This window comes from Ursus arctos, unplaced genomic scaffold (genome assembly GCF_023065955.2).
Source record: "Ursus arctos isolate Adak ecotype North America unplaced genomic scaffold, UrsArc2.0 scaffold_18, whole genome shotgun sequence".
NCBI classification, from domain to species: Eukaryota; Metazoa; Chordata; class Mammalia; order Carnivora; family Ursidae; genus Ursus; species Ursus arctos.
Window position 1 is genome coordinate 53,233,075 of NW_026622852.1, and position 18,005 is coordinate 53,251,079.

Genomic DNA, 18,005 nt, shown 5'->3' on the forward strand with positions numbered 1-18,005 from the left:
ACGAAGGCCAGGTTGAGTGCGATTCCTGGGGCCTGCAACCGTAAAAGCATGTTCTTGTTTGCACCGAGGACCAGAAGCACCTCTCGGGGCCGGGTGCCGTTTTGCTGGGCCTTCTGGAGAGTTAGCTCCAGCTCTGACAGCTCCTGGGGTGGGGACAGGAGAAAGACACACACACACAGACCAGTCAGGCCTGCACCAGGATCAGTCGTAAAGACTCCCTCCTCAGCAGCCTCCCCTCCACTCTCCCTGCCCCGCTGGGCTGCCCCTGCCTCCCAGGGCCCAGCACTGGGCCCGGCCGTCGGGAGATGCTCACAAAATATTGGCTGAATGGATGAAGGCGATTGGTCTCATCAAACCCAAAGAGATTTTAAAAAGTTGCGATAAGCCTGAACTTTATCCAGCAGATCAAAGTTTGCGGTTTCTGTGGGGCGCCTGCTGTATACCAGGCCTGTGAGCACCTGTGTGACTTGGATGGTACCCTGTGCCCTTTCACTGTTCCTAGGCAGCAGTGTCGAGGCATCAGCCCTTCCCGGTTTCCCGCATTCCTGTTTGCCTTCCTAAAGTACCGAAACGCCCATATTTCTGTTGATATAATACCATCATTTTGATACAAGACCGTGAACTTGAAATCATCACATCCCGAGAGGCACCTACAGCATGAAAAGTGTTCGTTTACCATGGTGTATGCATTTAGAACGCCTCCCTAACAACAGTCATATCCACATGCACGGTAATAACAATCCCTAACCCCTACGTAGTGCCAGGACTGTTCCGAGTGCTTTACCTATGGACTCACTTAATCCTCGTAACAACCTTAAGAGGTAGGCACCATTATTCTCACTTAACAGACGGGGAAATGCACAGAGAGGTGAAGTTGTTTGCCCAGGATCACACAGCAGGTATGCATGCTCTAACCACATGGCCCCACCACATTTTTCTACACCTCCTTATTCCCAAGAAGGAAAAGGACACAGCGAACCCCCAAGGCAAAGCTTCTGTTGAAAGAACCACTTCAGGGGCGCCGGTTAAGTAAGTGTCCAAGTCTTGGCTTCGGCTCGGGTCGCGCTGTCAGGGTCATGACATCGAGCCCTGAGTCGGGCTCTGTGCTCAGCATGGAGTCTGCTTGGGAGTCTCTCTCCCTCTCCCTCTGACCCTCCCGCCGTGCTGTCTCTCAAATAAATAATTTTTTTTTTAAAGATTTTATTTATTTATTCGACAGAGATAGAGACAGCCAGCGAGAGAGGGAACACAAGCAGGGGGAGTGGGAGAGGAAGAAGCAGGCTCATAGTGGAGGAGCCTGATGTGGGGCTCGATCCCACAATGCCAGGATCACGCCGAGCCGAAGGCAGACGCCTAACCGTTGTGCCACCCAGGCGCCCCTCAAATAAATAATTTTTTAAAAGATTTTATTTATTTATTTGAGAGGCAGAGAGAGGACACTTAACCAACGGAGCCACCCAGGAGCCCCAATAAATAAATAAATCTTTAAAAAAAAAAAAAAAGAAGAAAGAACGATCGAACCTCAGCTCTGCTCAAAGACTTTCTTTCTTTCTTTCTTTTTTTTAAAGATTTTATTTGTTTATTCGACAGAGATAGAGACAGCCAGCAAGAGAGGAACACAAGCAGGGGGAGTGGGAGAGGAAGAAGCAGGCTCATAGCGGGGGCTCGATCCCATAACGCCGGGATCACGCCCTGAGCCGAAGGCAGACGCTTAACCGCTGTGCCACCCAGGCGCCCCCGCTCAAAGACTTTCTGAGCCAGTGAACAGGCAGGGATAGGCCTCAGGAGCCCCGCCACGGACTCGCGAGGACAAAGATGAATGGAAACATTCCACCGAGCAATGAGCCCCAGCCGCTCTCTGAGGCTGGCAGCCTCTACAACCGAGATAAAACCCGACCCCCCAAGCCTCCTCATACTTATCAGAGAGGAGAGCAGTATTTCAAGATGAAGACATCAGTGGAAAGTTTTAGATCTCCCTTGCAATTATCTCCTGGCCATTTCCCCAGCTGATGTCACAGAGCCAGAGAGCATGTTTCAGCCACTGGAAAAATCTGCCCAGAAATATTTCCGTTAGTCAATAATGACACCATAGTCACTCTTTGTTTGTAACTTTGCTCTTTAAAACAAAAGAGGGAATAATTGATTTCATTTTCAACGTTTTACAAGTAACTTCTTCATTTTAGTGACCACTGGCATTGCCAATCTTCGGATCTCTATTTTTATGTGAATTTGTAGAAGGATGATAAATGCTCCAAATGTATGTTTTATAAGTTCACATTTTTTTTTAAGATTTTATTTATTTGACACAGAGAGAGACACAGCGAGAGAGGGAACACAGGCAGGGGGAGTGGGAGAGGGAGAAGCAGGCTTCCCGCTGAGAAAGGAGCTCGATACGGGGCTCGATCCCAGGAACCTGGGATCATGACCTGAGCCGAAGGCAGACGCTTAACGACTGAGCCACCCAGGTGCCCCTATAAGTTCACATTTTTTATTAGAGTTTTCTAATGGGTTTATAACCTCTTGGTTTTCAAAATATCTATTTAAATCAATTTTTTAAAATATTTATGTATTCTAGGGGTATCTGGCTGCTCAGCCAGAGGAATGTGCAACTCTTGATCTCAGGGCTGTGAGTTCGAGTCCCATGTTGGGTGTAGAGGCTACTTGAATAAATAAACCTTTTAAAAAAATCAATATTTATGCATTCTAAATACTTCAAAAATTAAATGCTGTATTTAATATATTTCGGTAATATATGAAATACAAAGCTAAATGTCAGAACTGACGTTTTGTTCCAGAATTATGATTATCTGAAATTTTTATTTAATTCATTAATTTATTTAAAAATTGAAGTATACTTGGCAGACTACTTGAAATTAACCCGAGCAAAGCGAGACCCACCTCGGTGGTGTTGGGAAAGGCCCGGGACAGCCGACCTGCCAGAATCCTCGAGAATGAGAATCTTTGAGAATCTCTGAGAATGGACCTGCCCCCGCCTCCTTACCCTGATAGCGTGTGTACTATTAGCTTGAACAGTCGGATGTGATTGCACAACCCTGTGTATCTACTAAAAACCATTCAATTGTACCCTCTAAATGGGCAAATGTTATCTGGATGAAGTTGTCGGAAAAAAACAACTGAATATCAGTAATTTCACATGGTTCAGCCTAATCCCCGCCTGACCCTGTACTGAGCGTGTTACGTGGGTTTTCACTGAAGCAGACTCAGGTATCCTCCCATTTTACAGGTGCCGCAATTGAGGCTCAGGGAGGGAAGCCACCAAGGGATCTGTGGGGGGCAAAGTCAGGTGCCAGAGTGGAGCCCACTGCCCCTAGACCTCTGGGCAGCTCTCCTGGACCGTGTCCTCCCTCTCAACCCTGCTGTTCTTCCAGACCACCCTACAGTTCATCACTGTCCAGCCCCATCTGTCTGTCCTCACCCAGGGGAGTGACCTCTGGGGCCCCATTCGCAGTGAAGAGATGGGCCCCGGGGGTTTGGAGGCTGCGGGCCGCAGTGGATGAGGTCCATTCTCTGCCCTGGGTGGGCATCCACAGGCAGCGAGGGGCGCAGCCACGGAGCTGGCCGGAAAGAGCCCTGTGAACATCTATTCTTGCTGCCGCTGGGTACTGTCCCTGTTCCTCTGTACCTCAGTCTCCCCACTTGGGAGGACAGGGTTGGGAACAGATACCAGGTGGGGCTCTAGATAAAGGAAGTTAAAAAAGAGAAGCGGAAGTCAGCATCGGGTCATGACGCTGGAACTTTGCGGGGACATTTGTCATGACACTCAGCTCTTCACCCACCACTCAGTTGTCACCGTGTCCCTCCTGGTAGAGTTGGCGGCTGGAAAGGAGGTGGGGGCTGAGGCCCAAAGAGGGGCAACCGTGGGGCAGGGGCACACAGCAAGCGAGCAGCGTGCAAGCTCAGGGAGGCGGGAAAGCCTGGCCCCCCGGGGGTCTCTGAGCTCCCGGACCTAGCTGAGGCCGGTTGGTTACCAGAAAACTCCAGTAGGGTTTCCACAGCAAACATTTCCATCCCATGGCCCTGACTCATCATCACAGTCACTCATACGCACATTGACTTCCCCCTTCCCCCCGCCCCCCACCCCAGCCCAGAGCCCAGAGGCAAAGCAAGGGGTCTGCCTTGCCCACCCCCCCCCCCCAAGCTCCCAGTCTTCCAAAAGGCATCCTGGGAATTCTGGGAGCCCAGCCGAGGTAGGCAGGCTGGCCGGCCCCTCACTCCCAGCTCTGACCTGGGCCAACTCAGGCCTACCCCCGCCCCTTCCCTGAGTGGGTGGGCGGGAGACTGAGTTTCTATTTTTGTGCCAGTGTCCCACAGATGCCATTGTTGGCCCAGCGGTTGGTGGCGGGAAGGGGGGATTTCGGTGAGGAGGCCCTGAACAGTAGTAGCCACTTATAGAAAGTTGCTTCCAGCAATTCTTCTAGGAGTGGAGCCTTGGGGCTGCCTGCAGCCCCCACCCTCCTAGGTCCAGACTGGAGCCGGCCAGATTGGAGCCAGCCATCCCTCCGTCCACCCCAGCAGACTCAGATGATACATACTGGCAGGACGGCAGGGGCAAGGGGTCAAAGCCAGACTGACCTGAATTCAAATGTGGGCTCAGTCATTAACCTGCAACCCTGGGCAGTCACTATTCCTCTCTGGGCCTCAGTTTCCTGGTCTGGAAAATCGGCTGAGCAATAGGCCCACTTCACAGACTTGCGAGGACTCACGGAGATGCTGCCTGCAAGGTGGGGTGTCCGCTGTCCAGCTAAACACACAGCAGACTGGCTCTCACGACCTGTGTGTCCCCCCTCGCCCCCTCACCCAGAGGAGTGCCATGGTCTGGGGGCTGGGGAGGTTGGCGTTGAAGGTCGGCAGCAGTCAGCTAGAGCTGGAACATGTTGAAGCCACACCTCACTATGGCATCCCCTCGCTGGGCCTCAGTCTCCCCATCTGTGTCTGAGGAGTTGGGCTCAGCGATGTTCTAGTATCGTGTGGTCCCTGGATTTTATCCTGCCTCCTGGGGTCTCCGTGTTTGGCATCCCAGAGTCATGGTCTCTAGCCAGATGGACACCGAGTGGGCTTCCAGAACCTCCCAGGAGAGACGTGCTGCTTTCTGGGGGCAGCACATGGTCGGCCTGTGTTCTCCCAATCTGAGAGGTCAGTGCTGGGTCCAGGCTGGGGCTTGGGTGCTCGTGAAGGGGCACAGAAGTAGGCGCAAGTCTATCCAGGGGCTTGGAAGAGAACAAGCTAAGACCCCTCAGCAACAACCAGAGACGAACAGCGAGTGCCGCCACTACCCCGCGGGGAGGGTCACTCAGCAAACGCTCGCGTGCATGCACAGTTCTCCTTCCTTCCATTACCCATCCATCTACCCAACCGCCCGAGAGTGACTTCAGACTGACCCGAGCTGGACCCTGGGGGACACAGCCGTGAGAGAGCCCTGCTGGGCCCCCCATCCGTCGTGCCCTTCCCCCAAACCTGCCCCTCATATCTGCAAGGCCTGGGATAAGAATACAAATGGCAGCCCCCGGCTCCCAGCTGCCTTTTCTTTTCACCTCCTTCTCTTCATGACTACGGATATGGGCAACCCAGCCCAAATGCCCAAGCTCCGCCATGCCCGCCCCCTTACACAGAGCCACCTCGCCCACCAGCCATGCAGTGCCCCCTCTAGAGGATGGGACGAGAAAGAGCCCCACGCGGCCCTGGGAGGAGGCTCCGCACACAGGGGCAGGGAATTCTGGAGTCCAGGGACCCAGGGCATGGACTCGGGGGACGGGGGCAGGCTCCGGGTGGGCATGTCCCTCTGGCCCTGCAGATACCCTATCCTGGGGTGGGGGGGTGCAACTGGAAGAGGCCCAGAGAAGGGCCATTAATTGTAGGGCCTGAACAGGGGCCCCCACTGCCCAGCTCTGAGAGCAACACTGCCCTCCACGGCCCTTCACAGTCTCCTAGGACGGTCTGGGGGATCCCCGGGCCCCCTCCCGCTCGCCCTCTCTGCCTGAGCAGCCTTGCCTGCCCCTCTGGTCAGGAATGAGTCAGTGCCAGAGCCTGGCAGCTTCCCTCTGCTTGGGGGTGGGTGGGGTATCCTCAGCTCCCCGGGGTTTGACCAGAAGTAGGGTGAATCAGCGGCTGCCCCAGCTCTGGGGTTTGTGAGGACGACAGCAGATCCGTGCAGTCGGTCTGACGGGAATCGCTGAGACACCAGGCCGGTTTCCTGTCTCCGCGGGTCAGGATGTGACCCTGGGCCCCCTCCCGGAATCCAGGCTCCGGCCTGCCCTTCGGGGACCCAGCGAGATAGAGCCCCTGCCCAAAGGCCCCCTCGTCTGTCTGCCATGGACCTCTCTTCCCCGAGCCTCTTGGCTGCCGCAGCTCATCCGCCCCCCCACAGGAAATCTGAGGATTCGTAGTCTACGCAGGGTGGCCGGGAAAGCCGTTTCTGTGTGCCAGGGTTTGAAGACGGTGGCCGTACCTCGGGAGGGCTGGGGCTGGTTGCTGAGACAGCTGCCACCCACGCACGCTGCCAGCTCAGGTTTCTGGCCCCAGGCCTTTGCGTGTGCGGTGCCCTCTGCCCGGAATGCCCTTCAGCCCCCTCTCTGTCTGCCTAGACACCGAGAGCCTTTCACTAATGCCCCTTTCCCTCCACAGCCCTGCGTGCCCCCCATTGCCAATCCCCTCGCTCAGGAGCGGGGCTGCGGATGCCCACCTCTGCTTGGAAGCAGCTCAAGGGCAGAGGTCGGGTCTGCGCTCTCTCTGCCCCGTCAGTGCCCAACACAGGCTGGGCACCGAGCAGGCACCTGGCAAGGACTGTTGGTGGGGGTGGGGGACTGTCAGGCTGTGGCCCCGATTCCTGGGGGCTGCCTGGAGAGGAAGGTGCCTTCCCTGTCACAGCGTAGGGTCTGGGAGGATCATGGGCCCTTGGGGCAGGGAGACCAGGAGCTCCTGGTGGGCAGGCCCAGCTCCATCGGGCTGGATCTCGATTGCCCCCTCTGAAAAGAGATTCACAGCCCCTGCCTCCGCTACCTGGTAGCAATAACCTTGGGGATCGAATTAGTGGGCTGATGTGAAGATGTTCTGGAAACTAGAGCATGTCCAGCAAGAGGAGGGTATTCACAGGTGAGACCCGGAGGCCAAAGATAATAACATGTAATAACGACAAGATGTTGTTATCATAATATACATATGGATACACGGGTAATAACACAGACCGAAAACAAACAGAGCTACTGCAGCCTGAGCAGTCAGTCGGGGCAGGCCCGCCCTCAGTATTTGCGTGCTCTACCCCCACTGGATCCTTGCAAAGCCCCCGTGAGGGAGGTACTGTTATCGTCCCCACATTTCCCGTGGAAAGCCAAGGCCTAGAGGGGTGGCCCAAGGTCCTACGGCTGTAAGGTGGGAAGGCAGAGTTCAGTCTGCAGACCGTCGGGCTCCGGAACCCGAGTTCGGAACCTGCTGTATCAAGGCCGCCGAGCGGGGCATTCAGCACACGCTTATTTGCTATCTGCCAGGCCCTGGGCCAGATTCTGCTACTCTGTGATTCTTCGCCGAGTCCCTGAGCTCAAGACATGTGTGTGTGTGGAAGAGTGAGGGGAAGGAGCCCCCTTTGTGTGCCAGGCACTCTATGAGGGGCCGGTCTGTGATGTAGCCAAGGCTGGAACCCCAGTCTCCTGAACCCCAGCTCTCTCTACCACCCCCACAAACAGATGTGCCTGGCAGGCCTGGGGCTTCTTGGATTAAGAACCAGATGCTCCAGAAGAGGCAGAGAGCGACGGGGGGGGGGGGGGGTGTCTGTTGTCATGAGTTCTAGGATGACACGAGTCACACTAGCATCCTACCATGACCCTAAAAACCCTCCAGTGACTCTGTCTGCAGGAGAAAGACCAAACTCCGTAAAATGGTGACAGGGCATTTCATCTCCCCAGCCCTGCCCCAAGGTGAACTATAAGCTCCGGCCACGGTGAACCACATGTTGACCCTGACCACGGTCCACTCACCTGCCTGTGGTTCACTCTGTCCTCAGCTCTTCTCTACCACCTCCTTCACTCCTGGCCATCCTCGTGGTGGTGTTTCCTCCAGGAAGCCCTGTCTAATCCCACAGCAGCCACAGAACCCTTGCCCTGTGCTCTCCAAGAGAGCACCCATCACCCAGATCCTGGCTGGCTGTCTACACATCTGTTTCCCCCCGACCTGGGCACTTGGCAGGGGGCTTTTCTCGGACTCTGGCCCATTGCTGAGTGATTAGGGTGTGGGGGGGATCCCAGTCACCCAGAGACGTGGTCATCAGAACAAGCAAAATGAACTTAAGGAGGGCAATCTCATGTTCCATATCATTACGAAACTTGAAAAAAATTACAATGGCTTTGGAAACCATTTAACGTGTGTCTGGCACTATCTCAGTTTGGGGATTATCGAGGCCCACAGTCCTGGCGGCAGGCAGGGCGGTGGGGAGCAGGCCCCCCCCGATATTGGTGGTCTGGGCACCGTCTTATCACCACACAAACGCGGGGCAACTCAACAGTTTCAGGAGCAGCCTGGCCACAAGTTTACTGAGCTGACACCACTAAATCGCTTTCAGGACCTAAGGCCACACAGCCCGCTGTGGCCACCAGCCCAAGCAGGCCAGATGCTGCCTGAACACAGACCTGCTGGCGAGCCAGGGGACAGCCGAGCTGGAGGTCTCCCAGAATCTAGTGCGGACTCTGGCCTTGGGCGTGTAGCTTCACCAGTCCAGGCCTGCCTCAGTTTCCTCCTTTGAAAAGTGGGGGTCATACCAGACTCTCGCAGATAGGCCCTGGGGAGGCTTCGTACATGGAAGACATTCCTGGCTCTCAGTAGGCCTCTAGCCGGACCTAGCACATCGCGAGCCTCGCCCAGAACCTAGCACATAGCAAGCACTCCCTATGTGTGTTATTATCATTAGGAGGCCCTTAGGCTAATGCTGGACCTCTGTAGGGACAGTGGTCTCCAAGGTGGCATCAGTGGCTTCCAATCTCTATGGGTTGCCTGGCCAGGTCACTGATGTTCAGTGGGGGACACTGCAGGGAGGGAGATTTGGGCTCAACGGGGGGAAGCATTTGCTCAAAACCCAAGCTCAGAGGGGAGCCCAGTCAGCAGAGAAGCAGCAAGCTCCCCATCACTGTAGGTGAGAGCTCGTCTGGTCCGTTCCACTGCCCACCTGGCTTTTCTCCAGCCCCTGGCCACACCCAGCCCTTCCCACCTCGGACTTGTGACATCCAGAAGACCTCCGGGACACTGGCCCCAGAAATGCCATCCCTTACTGGCCCTGTGAGATGCCCACATCTCCCTCCTGTCGGGGGTCCTGGTGAAAACGTGGCCGGCTGCTCCCAGCCAGCCGCAGGGAAGGCTCCCCTCATCCCATCGGCCCTGGGCCTTTCTCTGGGACCCTGACCCCAGCCCTGCCACCAGGCACTCACCCTTGAGGATTCCAGGAAGAGAATGTGAACTTCAACGGTGGCATTGGGGACCTGAGCCACGCAGCCCTCAGAAACCTGACTTGTAATGTATGTCACCTCGGCGTCCACAGGCTGTAGGTCACAATGGACTGTTTCTGCAAGACCTGTTGGGGAAGCACAGCCGGAGAGAGCACCAGGTGAGAGTCAGGTGGGGACAGTCACACCCATGCTTGGAATGCCTAGCGCTTGGCACTGGCTCAGGGCCTTCTGCATCCCCTTAGCGACTGTACAAGGTGGATATCATTATATCCATTCCACAGATGGAGAAACTAAGGCTCAGGAAGGAAAAGCTTCTTGCCTGAGGTCGCAGTGCGACTAAGAGTAGGGTTGACAGAATAAATGCAGGATACCTGGTTAAATTTGAATAAATTTAAAAAATGATGAATTTTTAAAAGTATAAGTATATCCTGACTATTGCATGGGACGTATTTATACCGAAATTTTTTTCACTGTTTATCTGACACTCAAATTTAACTGGGCATCCTATATTTTTATTTGCTACGTCCGGCAACCCTAGCTGTGGGGCTGGGCTCGCGGGTGCCCACACCCAAGCCTCTGGGCTGGTTCACTCCGAAGGGAGACGACAGCTAAGACCGGGAGAGGAAAACTTCCCCTCCTGCGTCTCGAGGAGGCTGGAAGGAATGGGGCCAAGGAGGGTTGAGAGTCTCCTGGCCCCAAGGGAGGGAGCAAGCCAGAAGGGCGGCCCGGGTTCAGAGGGCGGCTGTGGGAGGAGGCCTGGGCCACGGAGCCTGCTCCTGGGCTGCCCGGAAACACAGGTCCTGAGGGAAGGGAATGGAATTTCACCCTGACCCAGCAGAGGAGGAAGAGGAAATGAGGCCCCTACACCTCGTCCCAAGGAATGTGCCGAGGAAGGGGGGGCTCCGGAGGAGGGAAGGAGGACAGAGAAGGGGAGACTGTTTGGAAGTTTGTGTCTCCATCTTGTCGCGCTCACTTCCTGTTTTCTTGGAGATCAAAGATGGGCGCGGAGGGGCTGGCCGCACGTCCAGCCGTCGCCAGCTCAGAGGAGGGGGGTAGGGAGGCTTCTTCCGAATCCCAGGCTATCGGGCTGTCTTTTTCCTAAGCCAGCCTTGCTGGGCTCAGAAGCCCCAGAGGTCAGAGAAGGACTCAAGATGGCCGTCCCTGGCCACGCCACCTGCCAGCAGCACCTTGGGAGGGATAAGCTCAGGACAAGGATGTTTGGCGACTATGGGCCTTGTAAGTCCTTGCCCCAGCCCTGTCCTGTGTGCGAGGGTCACAGTGTAAGTGTCATATGGCATTTTGATTCAAGGCAAGGTCCCTGGAGCCAGGCTGACCTGGGTTTGAATCTCAGGCCCGCACTTACTGGCTATGTGGCTTGGTGAACGATTTCACCACTTGGGCTTCAGTTTCCTCATCTGTGAAAGGACAGTTGGAACCCACAGAACTCACAGAGGTTGTTGGGAGGACACCATGAGAACAGGCCATATGGCAGTTCTTTGGGTTATAATTATTTGATTGACTTCAGTCACTGAAGAATGGACTGTCTTAGGGGTAGGGGTGAAGTGGTGGGACAGGGCAGTCTGCAGGTGGGGGACCTCTGACAGGGAGGTCACTGGTGTCCCAGGCCAGCAGACCCCCTCATCCCAGCAGACGCAAGAGCTGACATCGTCTCCTGCTGTCCCACCCCCTGGTGACCCACTAAGCCCCTCAATGCTCCCCACCTTCTCTCTCCCTCTCCCTATCAGTGAACACAGACTTTCTGGCTGCTACCTGGTCCAAACCTTTCCTATACAGATGGGGAGACTGAGGCTCGGAGAGGCGGGATGTGCCAAAGTCACACAGCACATGGCTGACCGGGCTGGGCCTCAGACCCTCCTCTCTCCGTGTGACCCGGGGTCTGGCCTACAGATTAACGCAGTGCCTTCCTCCTTTCCTTCGGACTTTCCCTGCCCCCCTCCCCAGACTTCCAGGAACCCCAGTTCCTCCTGGATTGCCTGGGCCGCCCGGGGCCACCTCCTCCATGCCGTCAGCGGGAGAGGCCACAGGCCTGGCCATTATGTAATGATCAGATAACGGGCCAGGCTGGGAGATCAGATAAGAGGTCCATTTATTTTGGGGCCTTTTCGAATCCTGGCTGCCCCCACCCCGCAGACGAGAATGGGGAGACAGGAGGGAGTATGACGCCCGGGCCTGTCTCCCGGAGCCGGAGGCGGGCCCAGACAGAGCTGAAAACAATCCCCTGGCACCAAGGGAAACGCCAGGGCCTCCCGGGACCCGGGTTGGAGGAGGCGCCGCTAGGGGCTTGGGTGACCCGGCCCCGAGCGAGAGACCCAGGAGCCACCTCCCCACCTCTGTCCCCTTCCTCCTCCGCCCCCACCCAGGAGCACAGAGCCACCTCGGGGCTTTCTGCCTGGTCACCCCAGCACCTTGAAAGGCCACAGAGAATAATGGTCAAGGAAAGCAACTCCAGAGTCAGATGGCCTGGGTCAAGTCCCAGCTCTACCCCTCAAAACAATGGTCACCTTGAGCAAAAGCCTAACTTCTCTGAGCCTCAGTTTCCCCATTAGCAAAACAGCTTCCATCATGCTTACTGAGAGCCGGGTGCTGTTTCGAGGCTTTACACGAGTTCACTCATGTGATCCTTGCAGCAGCCCTACAGGTGAGTACTGTTATTGTAACCACCTGACGCCTGGGGAAGCAAAATCCATGAGGTACCAGAATTTGCCCAAGGTCGCCCAGCTATTACGTACCAAGGTCTGTATTTGCACCCGGGCAATCTGGTTCTGGCGCACAGCCGTGTGTCAGCCTGGTACCCAGTAAGGCTTCTGAACACAGTGACTCTCATTACTTCCTAATACCAGCGCAGAACCTTTCCCATGGGCTTTCTCTGCTTTTTCTCTTCTTCAGTCGCCCAGCTATCCATCCCCCTTTGCTCCTTTCAGGCTCCCATTATAGCCTCCCAGATGTCCCAGCTTCCAGCTCAGCCACCCCAGAGAAGCCTCAAGGCTCCCTTCTCTAGTCTTCCCTGCGGCTACTCAGTGCCCACAGCGTCAAGTCCACACTCCACCACCTAACATGGAATTAAAACGTACAGGGTTCTGGGGCGCCTGGGTGGCTCAGTCGGTTAAGCGTCTGCCTTCGGTTCAGGTCATGATCCCGGGGTCCTGGGATCGAGCCCCGCTCTGGACTCCTTGCTCGGTGGGAGCCTGCTTCTCTCTCTCCCTCTGCCTCTCCCCCTGCTTGTGGTCTCTCAAATAAATGAATAAAATCTTTAAAAGGGGGGGGGGCAGTGATCTGATGGATGCCAAGTTTCAGATCCTGATTCTGCCACCTGCCAGCTTCCTTTCCATGCCTCAGCGTTCGTATCTGTACCAGGGGGAGGATGGCAATCACAATAGCTTCCCCACCGAGTTGCTGCGAACGTTGGTCAGAGGACACCTGCGTCGCGTCCTGCAGGCTCGTGCTGCACAAGGAGGCTCAGGACTGGCGACTGCTCTCATGGGAACTCACGCCCACTGGGGGGGGGGTGACCTCTTCCTCCAAACACACCTCATGGCCTGCAGCTGCCCTGCTCTCTCCCAGACCAATGGTCTTCCTTTACTTGACCTTTTGGTCAACTTCTGTTCAAACTTCAAAGCCCTGTTGTGGAAGTCTTCTCGTCGGGACTGGCCCAGCGGCACTCCAGCTGGGAGGGCCAGGGTCGGGGCAAGAAGGGGACCAACTCTCATCTCCCCTCAGGCAGTATGGTGCGGTGGTCCGACCCAGGGCGCCAGCCCCGGCTGCTCATCTCCAGGCAGTTACTTGGGCAAATTTCCTCACCTGCCTGTGCCCCAGTGTCCTCAGCTGTGATGTGGGGGAGACAGGTGTGTCTGCTTCACTGGGCTCTTGTGAACTTAAGTCTGATGGCGTGTGGCAGAAAGTGGGTGCCAAATCAATGTCAGCGGGGACATTTGTCTCTTCACCCCTGTCCCTGTCCCAGCTATGAAGTCAGCTCAGCCCTGGATGTTGGTCCCCTTCAGCATCCAGGGCTGATGTCCCCAGACCGGGGCTGGAGCTGGGTCTTAGTGTCACTCTCCGTCTGGCTGAGATGAGAATCTCAACGGTCATGTCCCCACTGTCCCCAGGGGCTCCTCCTCTCCTGGCTCATGTCCCCACCGTCCCCAGGGGCTCCTCCTCTCCTGGCTCACACAGCTCCTCTTTTACCTCCTGGCAAATGGGAAGCTGCCCCGAAGCGCGGTGTCTGTCCAGTGTCACTCGCCCCCTCTCTGAAGAGGCCCAGATCCCCACGCCAGTGGTAGGCAGCACAGGGCTCCAATCATGCCTCTGCCCCCTCCTCCAGCGAAGGCTTGTCCACACTTTGGAAACACTCTTTGATCCCAGCCACCCAACATGGGCCTTAAATCCCAGCACCCCCACTTCTGGGACTCTATCCAAGTGAAATACTCCAAAATACAGGAAGAGGTGCACATACCAAAAACGTGCTCGGTGGTGGTATTTATAACTAGCCTCGACGGGGAAAACACCTAAATATTCGGCAATAAGGGATTCGTTAGACAAACGACGGGATGGCACATCTAAGGGAAAGAAAATTCCAGAACCACAATGGGACGTTTATGGAGTCTACATGACGAATCTAGACACCATCTGGGTCATAAGAAGGGTACCCAAGGCTCCCAAATGTTGATCATCTGCATTAAAGTTACCTTAAAGAGCTAGAAAAAACCCAGTAGGCAGCCCACCCAACAATGTCTGTATGAATGAAGGAACTTGGGAAGTGATTTTCCCCCCTTCTTATCTGTTTTCTTTGAAGAATAGACTGAAGTGACTGTATAATTAAATTGCTCTTTAAAAATCTACATGTTTGCTCTTAAAAAAAAAAAATCCCAGTGTGGCGAGAAAGTGTCTTAGAGACAATTCCCTAGAGAAAGCTTGCGCTGGAGAGCAGGGACGTGGAGATCGTCCCTATGCGTACCGTGCACTATTTCACCCTGACAGTAATGGAGTCGCTGCTGTTCGAGCACCTCACACGTGTCCCAGACATCCGTCCACAGCAGTGTAGATACAAATTCAACTTTTTCTCGGTTTCGGCTGTATGGTATCACTGAATACTAACTCGTTTGCCAGGGCCCAGACTGATGGACATTTGGGTGGTTTCCACATGGGTTTTTGTTACAGGCACCTATGGACCATACGGACGTTTACAGAGTTGGGCAATAACTCCAAAGAGCTGAAGGTTGAGCTGGTACACATGTTAGGGTTTTGAGAAATTCTGCCAAGCTGGGTTCCCAGAGGCTGGACCCTTCCTTGGACCTGTTTTGGACCCATTTTTACTGGCCTGATTGAGGATGCCTAGGTCACTCCCACCCCACCTCCCAGCGTGGAGATCTGGGTTCCACACCCTGCCCCGGGCCTCGATCTACCCTCTATGGGCCTCAGTTTCCCAGACTGTCAAAAAGTTGAGCTGGGTGGTTTGGAATGTCCCTGAACCCTGTGATCACTGGGGTACTGGTACCTGCTCCCAGTTTTTTCCAGCTGGCTATTAAACACAGCCATTATTAAAAATTAAATTTTGGGTGGTACCTGGGTGGCTCAGGTCTGCCTTTGGCTCAGGTCATGATCCTACAGTCCTGGGATTGAGCCCCGTGTGGGGCTCCCTGCTCAGCAGGGAGTCCGCTTCTCCCTCTCCCTCTGCCCCTTCCCCCGCCCCCCACCCCACTCATTCTTGTTCTCTCTCTCAAATAATAACATCTTAAAAAAATTAAATTTGGGGGCACCTGGCTGGCTGAGTCCATGGAGTGTATGTATGGTCTAGACTCTTGGTCTCAGGGTTGTAGGTTCGAGCCCCACATTGGGTGTAGAGTATTACTTAAAGATAAAATCTTTAAAAAATTAAATTTTATAAGCTTAAAAATAAGTTGTATTTTTATTTTTATTTTTTTAAAGATTTTATTTATTTATTTGACAGAGATAGAGACAGCCAGCGAGAGAGGGAACACAAGCAGGGGGAGTGGGAGAGGAAGAAGCAGGCTCATAGCGGAGGAGCCTGATGTGGGGCTCGATCCCGTAACGCTGGAATCACGCCCTGAGCCGAAGGCAGACGCTTAACCGCTGTGCCACCCAGGCGCCCCATAAGTTGTATTTTTAAAATGGTAATAAATATCAAAACTCATTACTTCCTAATTATTTTGCTCCATTTTACTATCACCTATGCTCTTGAGGTCAGATGTCTGTCGCACATGGGTGGTAAAAATACCGGACAGAGGTACTGGGGACCCTCCATCCCAACTGCAAGCTTGGTGAGTTGGTAGCTTGAAATCAGCCACGTGGGAGCATTTACACCATGGGCATGAACAGATGCCAGCCCCAGCACCCTCCACCCCTGATGCTCAGTATTTGCCAACACACCACTGCCTTCCATCCTAATAAAACCAGACCCAAACATCTACATGGATCTTTCTCTGATGATGACGAAGAAGACACTGCTATCAAGCTAGAAATGCGGGAGAGGCGGGAGAAAGGCAGGGCAGCCTGGAGGCCCATCGTGGAGCTCAGGTAGGCTTCTGTCTGAGTTGTGTGAACTTGGTAGGTCACAGCCTGTGAAATGGGGAGATAAAGGCAGCCATCTTGCAGGGTTGCCGGGAGCTATAGGGGGGCGGGGGGGGTGCGTATTACACGTGGTTAGGAGCCACAAGGCTAGGGCCAAATCTGTGCTGGGTCACTTAGTGTCTGCGACAGTTTTGTGTGCTCAACGAGGCAGTGGTAGGGGTTTGGAGGCCAAGGACTAGGGGCTTTAAATTGCCACGAGGTGGGATCAGGTGGGGAGGTGGCCGCTGCTGCGCTCTTCCCTTATGTTCTCCCCCCGCCCCAAGCCCAGATCCTTTAGGGTGTTTCTGGATGTGCCGTGGGTGAAGGGGTGCCCATCGGACTGTCCGGGGGCGAAGGGCTGGGAGTCCCCAGCTCCTCACGGCCTCTCATCGGCTCAGTTTCCGAAGGCCGCAGAGCCAGGACTGCCTGGAAAAGGCCCCAGGCTGAGGAGCCCCTGCAGAACCCTTAGTCTGGGCCTATGTCCCTACCCTGCCGCATTTTGAGGAAGAGAGGGTAAGTAGAGGCAGAGGGAGAGCGCTAAGTTCACGAGTGTTCTGGTGCCGCTCGCAGGCCCTGGGGAGGCGAGACGCAGGAATCTAAAGCGAATCGTGAAGCCGCAGTAACGACACAGAACCCTCCAGCTGCTCCGGAGCGCTCTCTACAAGCATGGCCTCGCCGCCGCCCCCCCCACCCCCAACAAGCCCAGAGGGGTTCCGTGCCCGCCCCGGCTTTGCTCAGAGGCCCAAAGGCAGTCCCCCAACATCGCACCGTGAGGAAGTAACCATGTGAGATTTAAACCAAGAGCCCCAGTGCTGTGAATCCACACGCCCACCTTCCCACAGGTTCCTCAGATGGGAATCTTAAGGCCCAGAGAGGGCAGGAGACCCTCCCAGGGCTGCACAGCACTCTGGGACCTGGGCTTTCTGGGGAGAAACTAGACATAGCTGGGAGGGCAGAGGCCAGAGGCCACGGTTAAGGCAAATAACTCATTCCCATTTGCTTGAGATGTTTAGGGCTGAAAGTTCTTTGTCTTGCCAAACTGGGATGGTTGGTCACCCTATGGTGTCCACCTTGGGCTGTCCAAACTCCCCCGGGACAGCCCCACTGGGCATGAGGTCAGGACCAGGGGGGAGGCCCCGGGAACACCTGGGGCCGAGTCTCCCCACCCGGGGTCCCTGGACACTTACTTGTGGGCCTGAGGCAGCAGACGGCCAGCAGCAGGGCAAAGACCGGGGGAAGCGTGCCGCGGTCCATGCTGTCCACCAGGGGGTCCGTGCGCTGGGCCTTATCCGGTGTCCAGGGGCAGGGCTGCAGGCGGGCGTGGGGGCCGGCGTGGGCGCGAGCGGGAACCCAAGGGGAACAGGCGGCCGGAGCGACGGCGTCCCCGCTCCAGCCTTCTGAGGTGGCGGCCGAGGGGTCAGGAGAAGTGGTCACGGGGGCGCAGGGCCGGGCCGGGGGTCGCTGGCCGGTGGTGAGCGGGGAGGGGGTGCTGGGCTCCTGTGGACAGCAGTGGCGGCAGCAGTCCTGGCCTGGGGTTGCAGCTGGAGGCAGTGGTATGACCGGCAGCGGTGGGGAGCTCCCGGCTCATCCAGCCTGGCCCCGGGGAGGCAGGAAATGCGCTTCCTTAGAGAAGGGGCCGGGCCAGGCGGCCTGCCAGGCGGGGAGAGGAAGTGCCACGGGCTTTGTCGCTGGGTGGGGGGCCCTGTGGGGGGTGGGGAGGCAGTGGGGTGGGAGGGCCCAGGCTCCAGGCTGGTCTCCCCACATACCCCACCCTCTCCAGGGCCGGCTGATGGGGCGCATCTGGTAGGCCCTGGGGGGGCAGATGAAAACAATCACCCTAACAGCCCACCAAGGAGACCTTTCAGAGGCCGGGCCCTGACCAAGGAGGCTCAGGTGGAGCTCCTAGTCCCTTGAGCTCAGTTGTTCCCATTTTGCAGATGAAGAAACAGAGGACTGATGAGGCGAGATAATTGG

The 18,005-nt window shown here is 55.8% G+C and overlaps 1 protein-coding gene across 4 annotated transcripts in view; it reads right to left on the reverse strand.

Moving 5' to 3' along the window:
- The window catches only part of ENG (endoglin), a 31,224-nt gene extending 13,526 nt beyond the window's left edge, over positions 1 to 17,698 (reverse strand). The window contains exons 1-3 of one of the 4 annotated variants that reach the window (XM_026514023.4): positions 17,219 to 17,698; positions 9,429 to 9,571; positions 3 to 143 (exon numbers count right to left, since the gene is read on the reverse strand). In XM_026514023.4, the coding sequence (XP_026369808.1) occupies positions 3 to 143; positions 9,429 to 9,571; positions 17,219 to 17,285 (351 nt within the window). In that variant the 5' untranslated portion in view covers positions 17,286 to 17,698. The remainder of the gene's footprint in view (positions 1 to 2; positions 144 to 9,428; positions 9,572 to 17,218) is intronic. The other 3 variants (XM_026514022.4, XM_048223112.2, XM_026514025.4) reach the window with 3 other exon arrangements.
- Between the last annotated feature and the right edge of the window lie 307 nt (positions 17,699 to 18,005).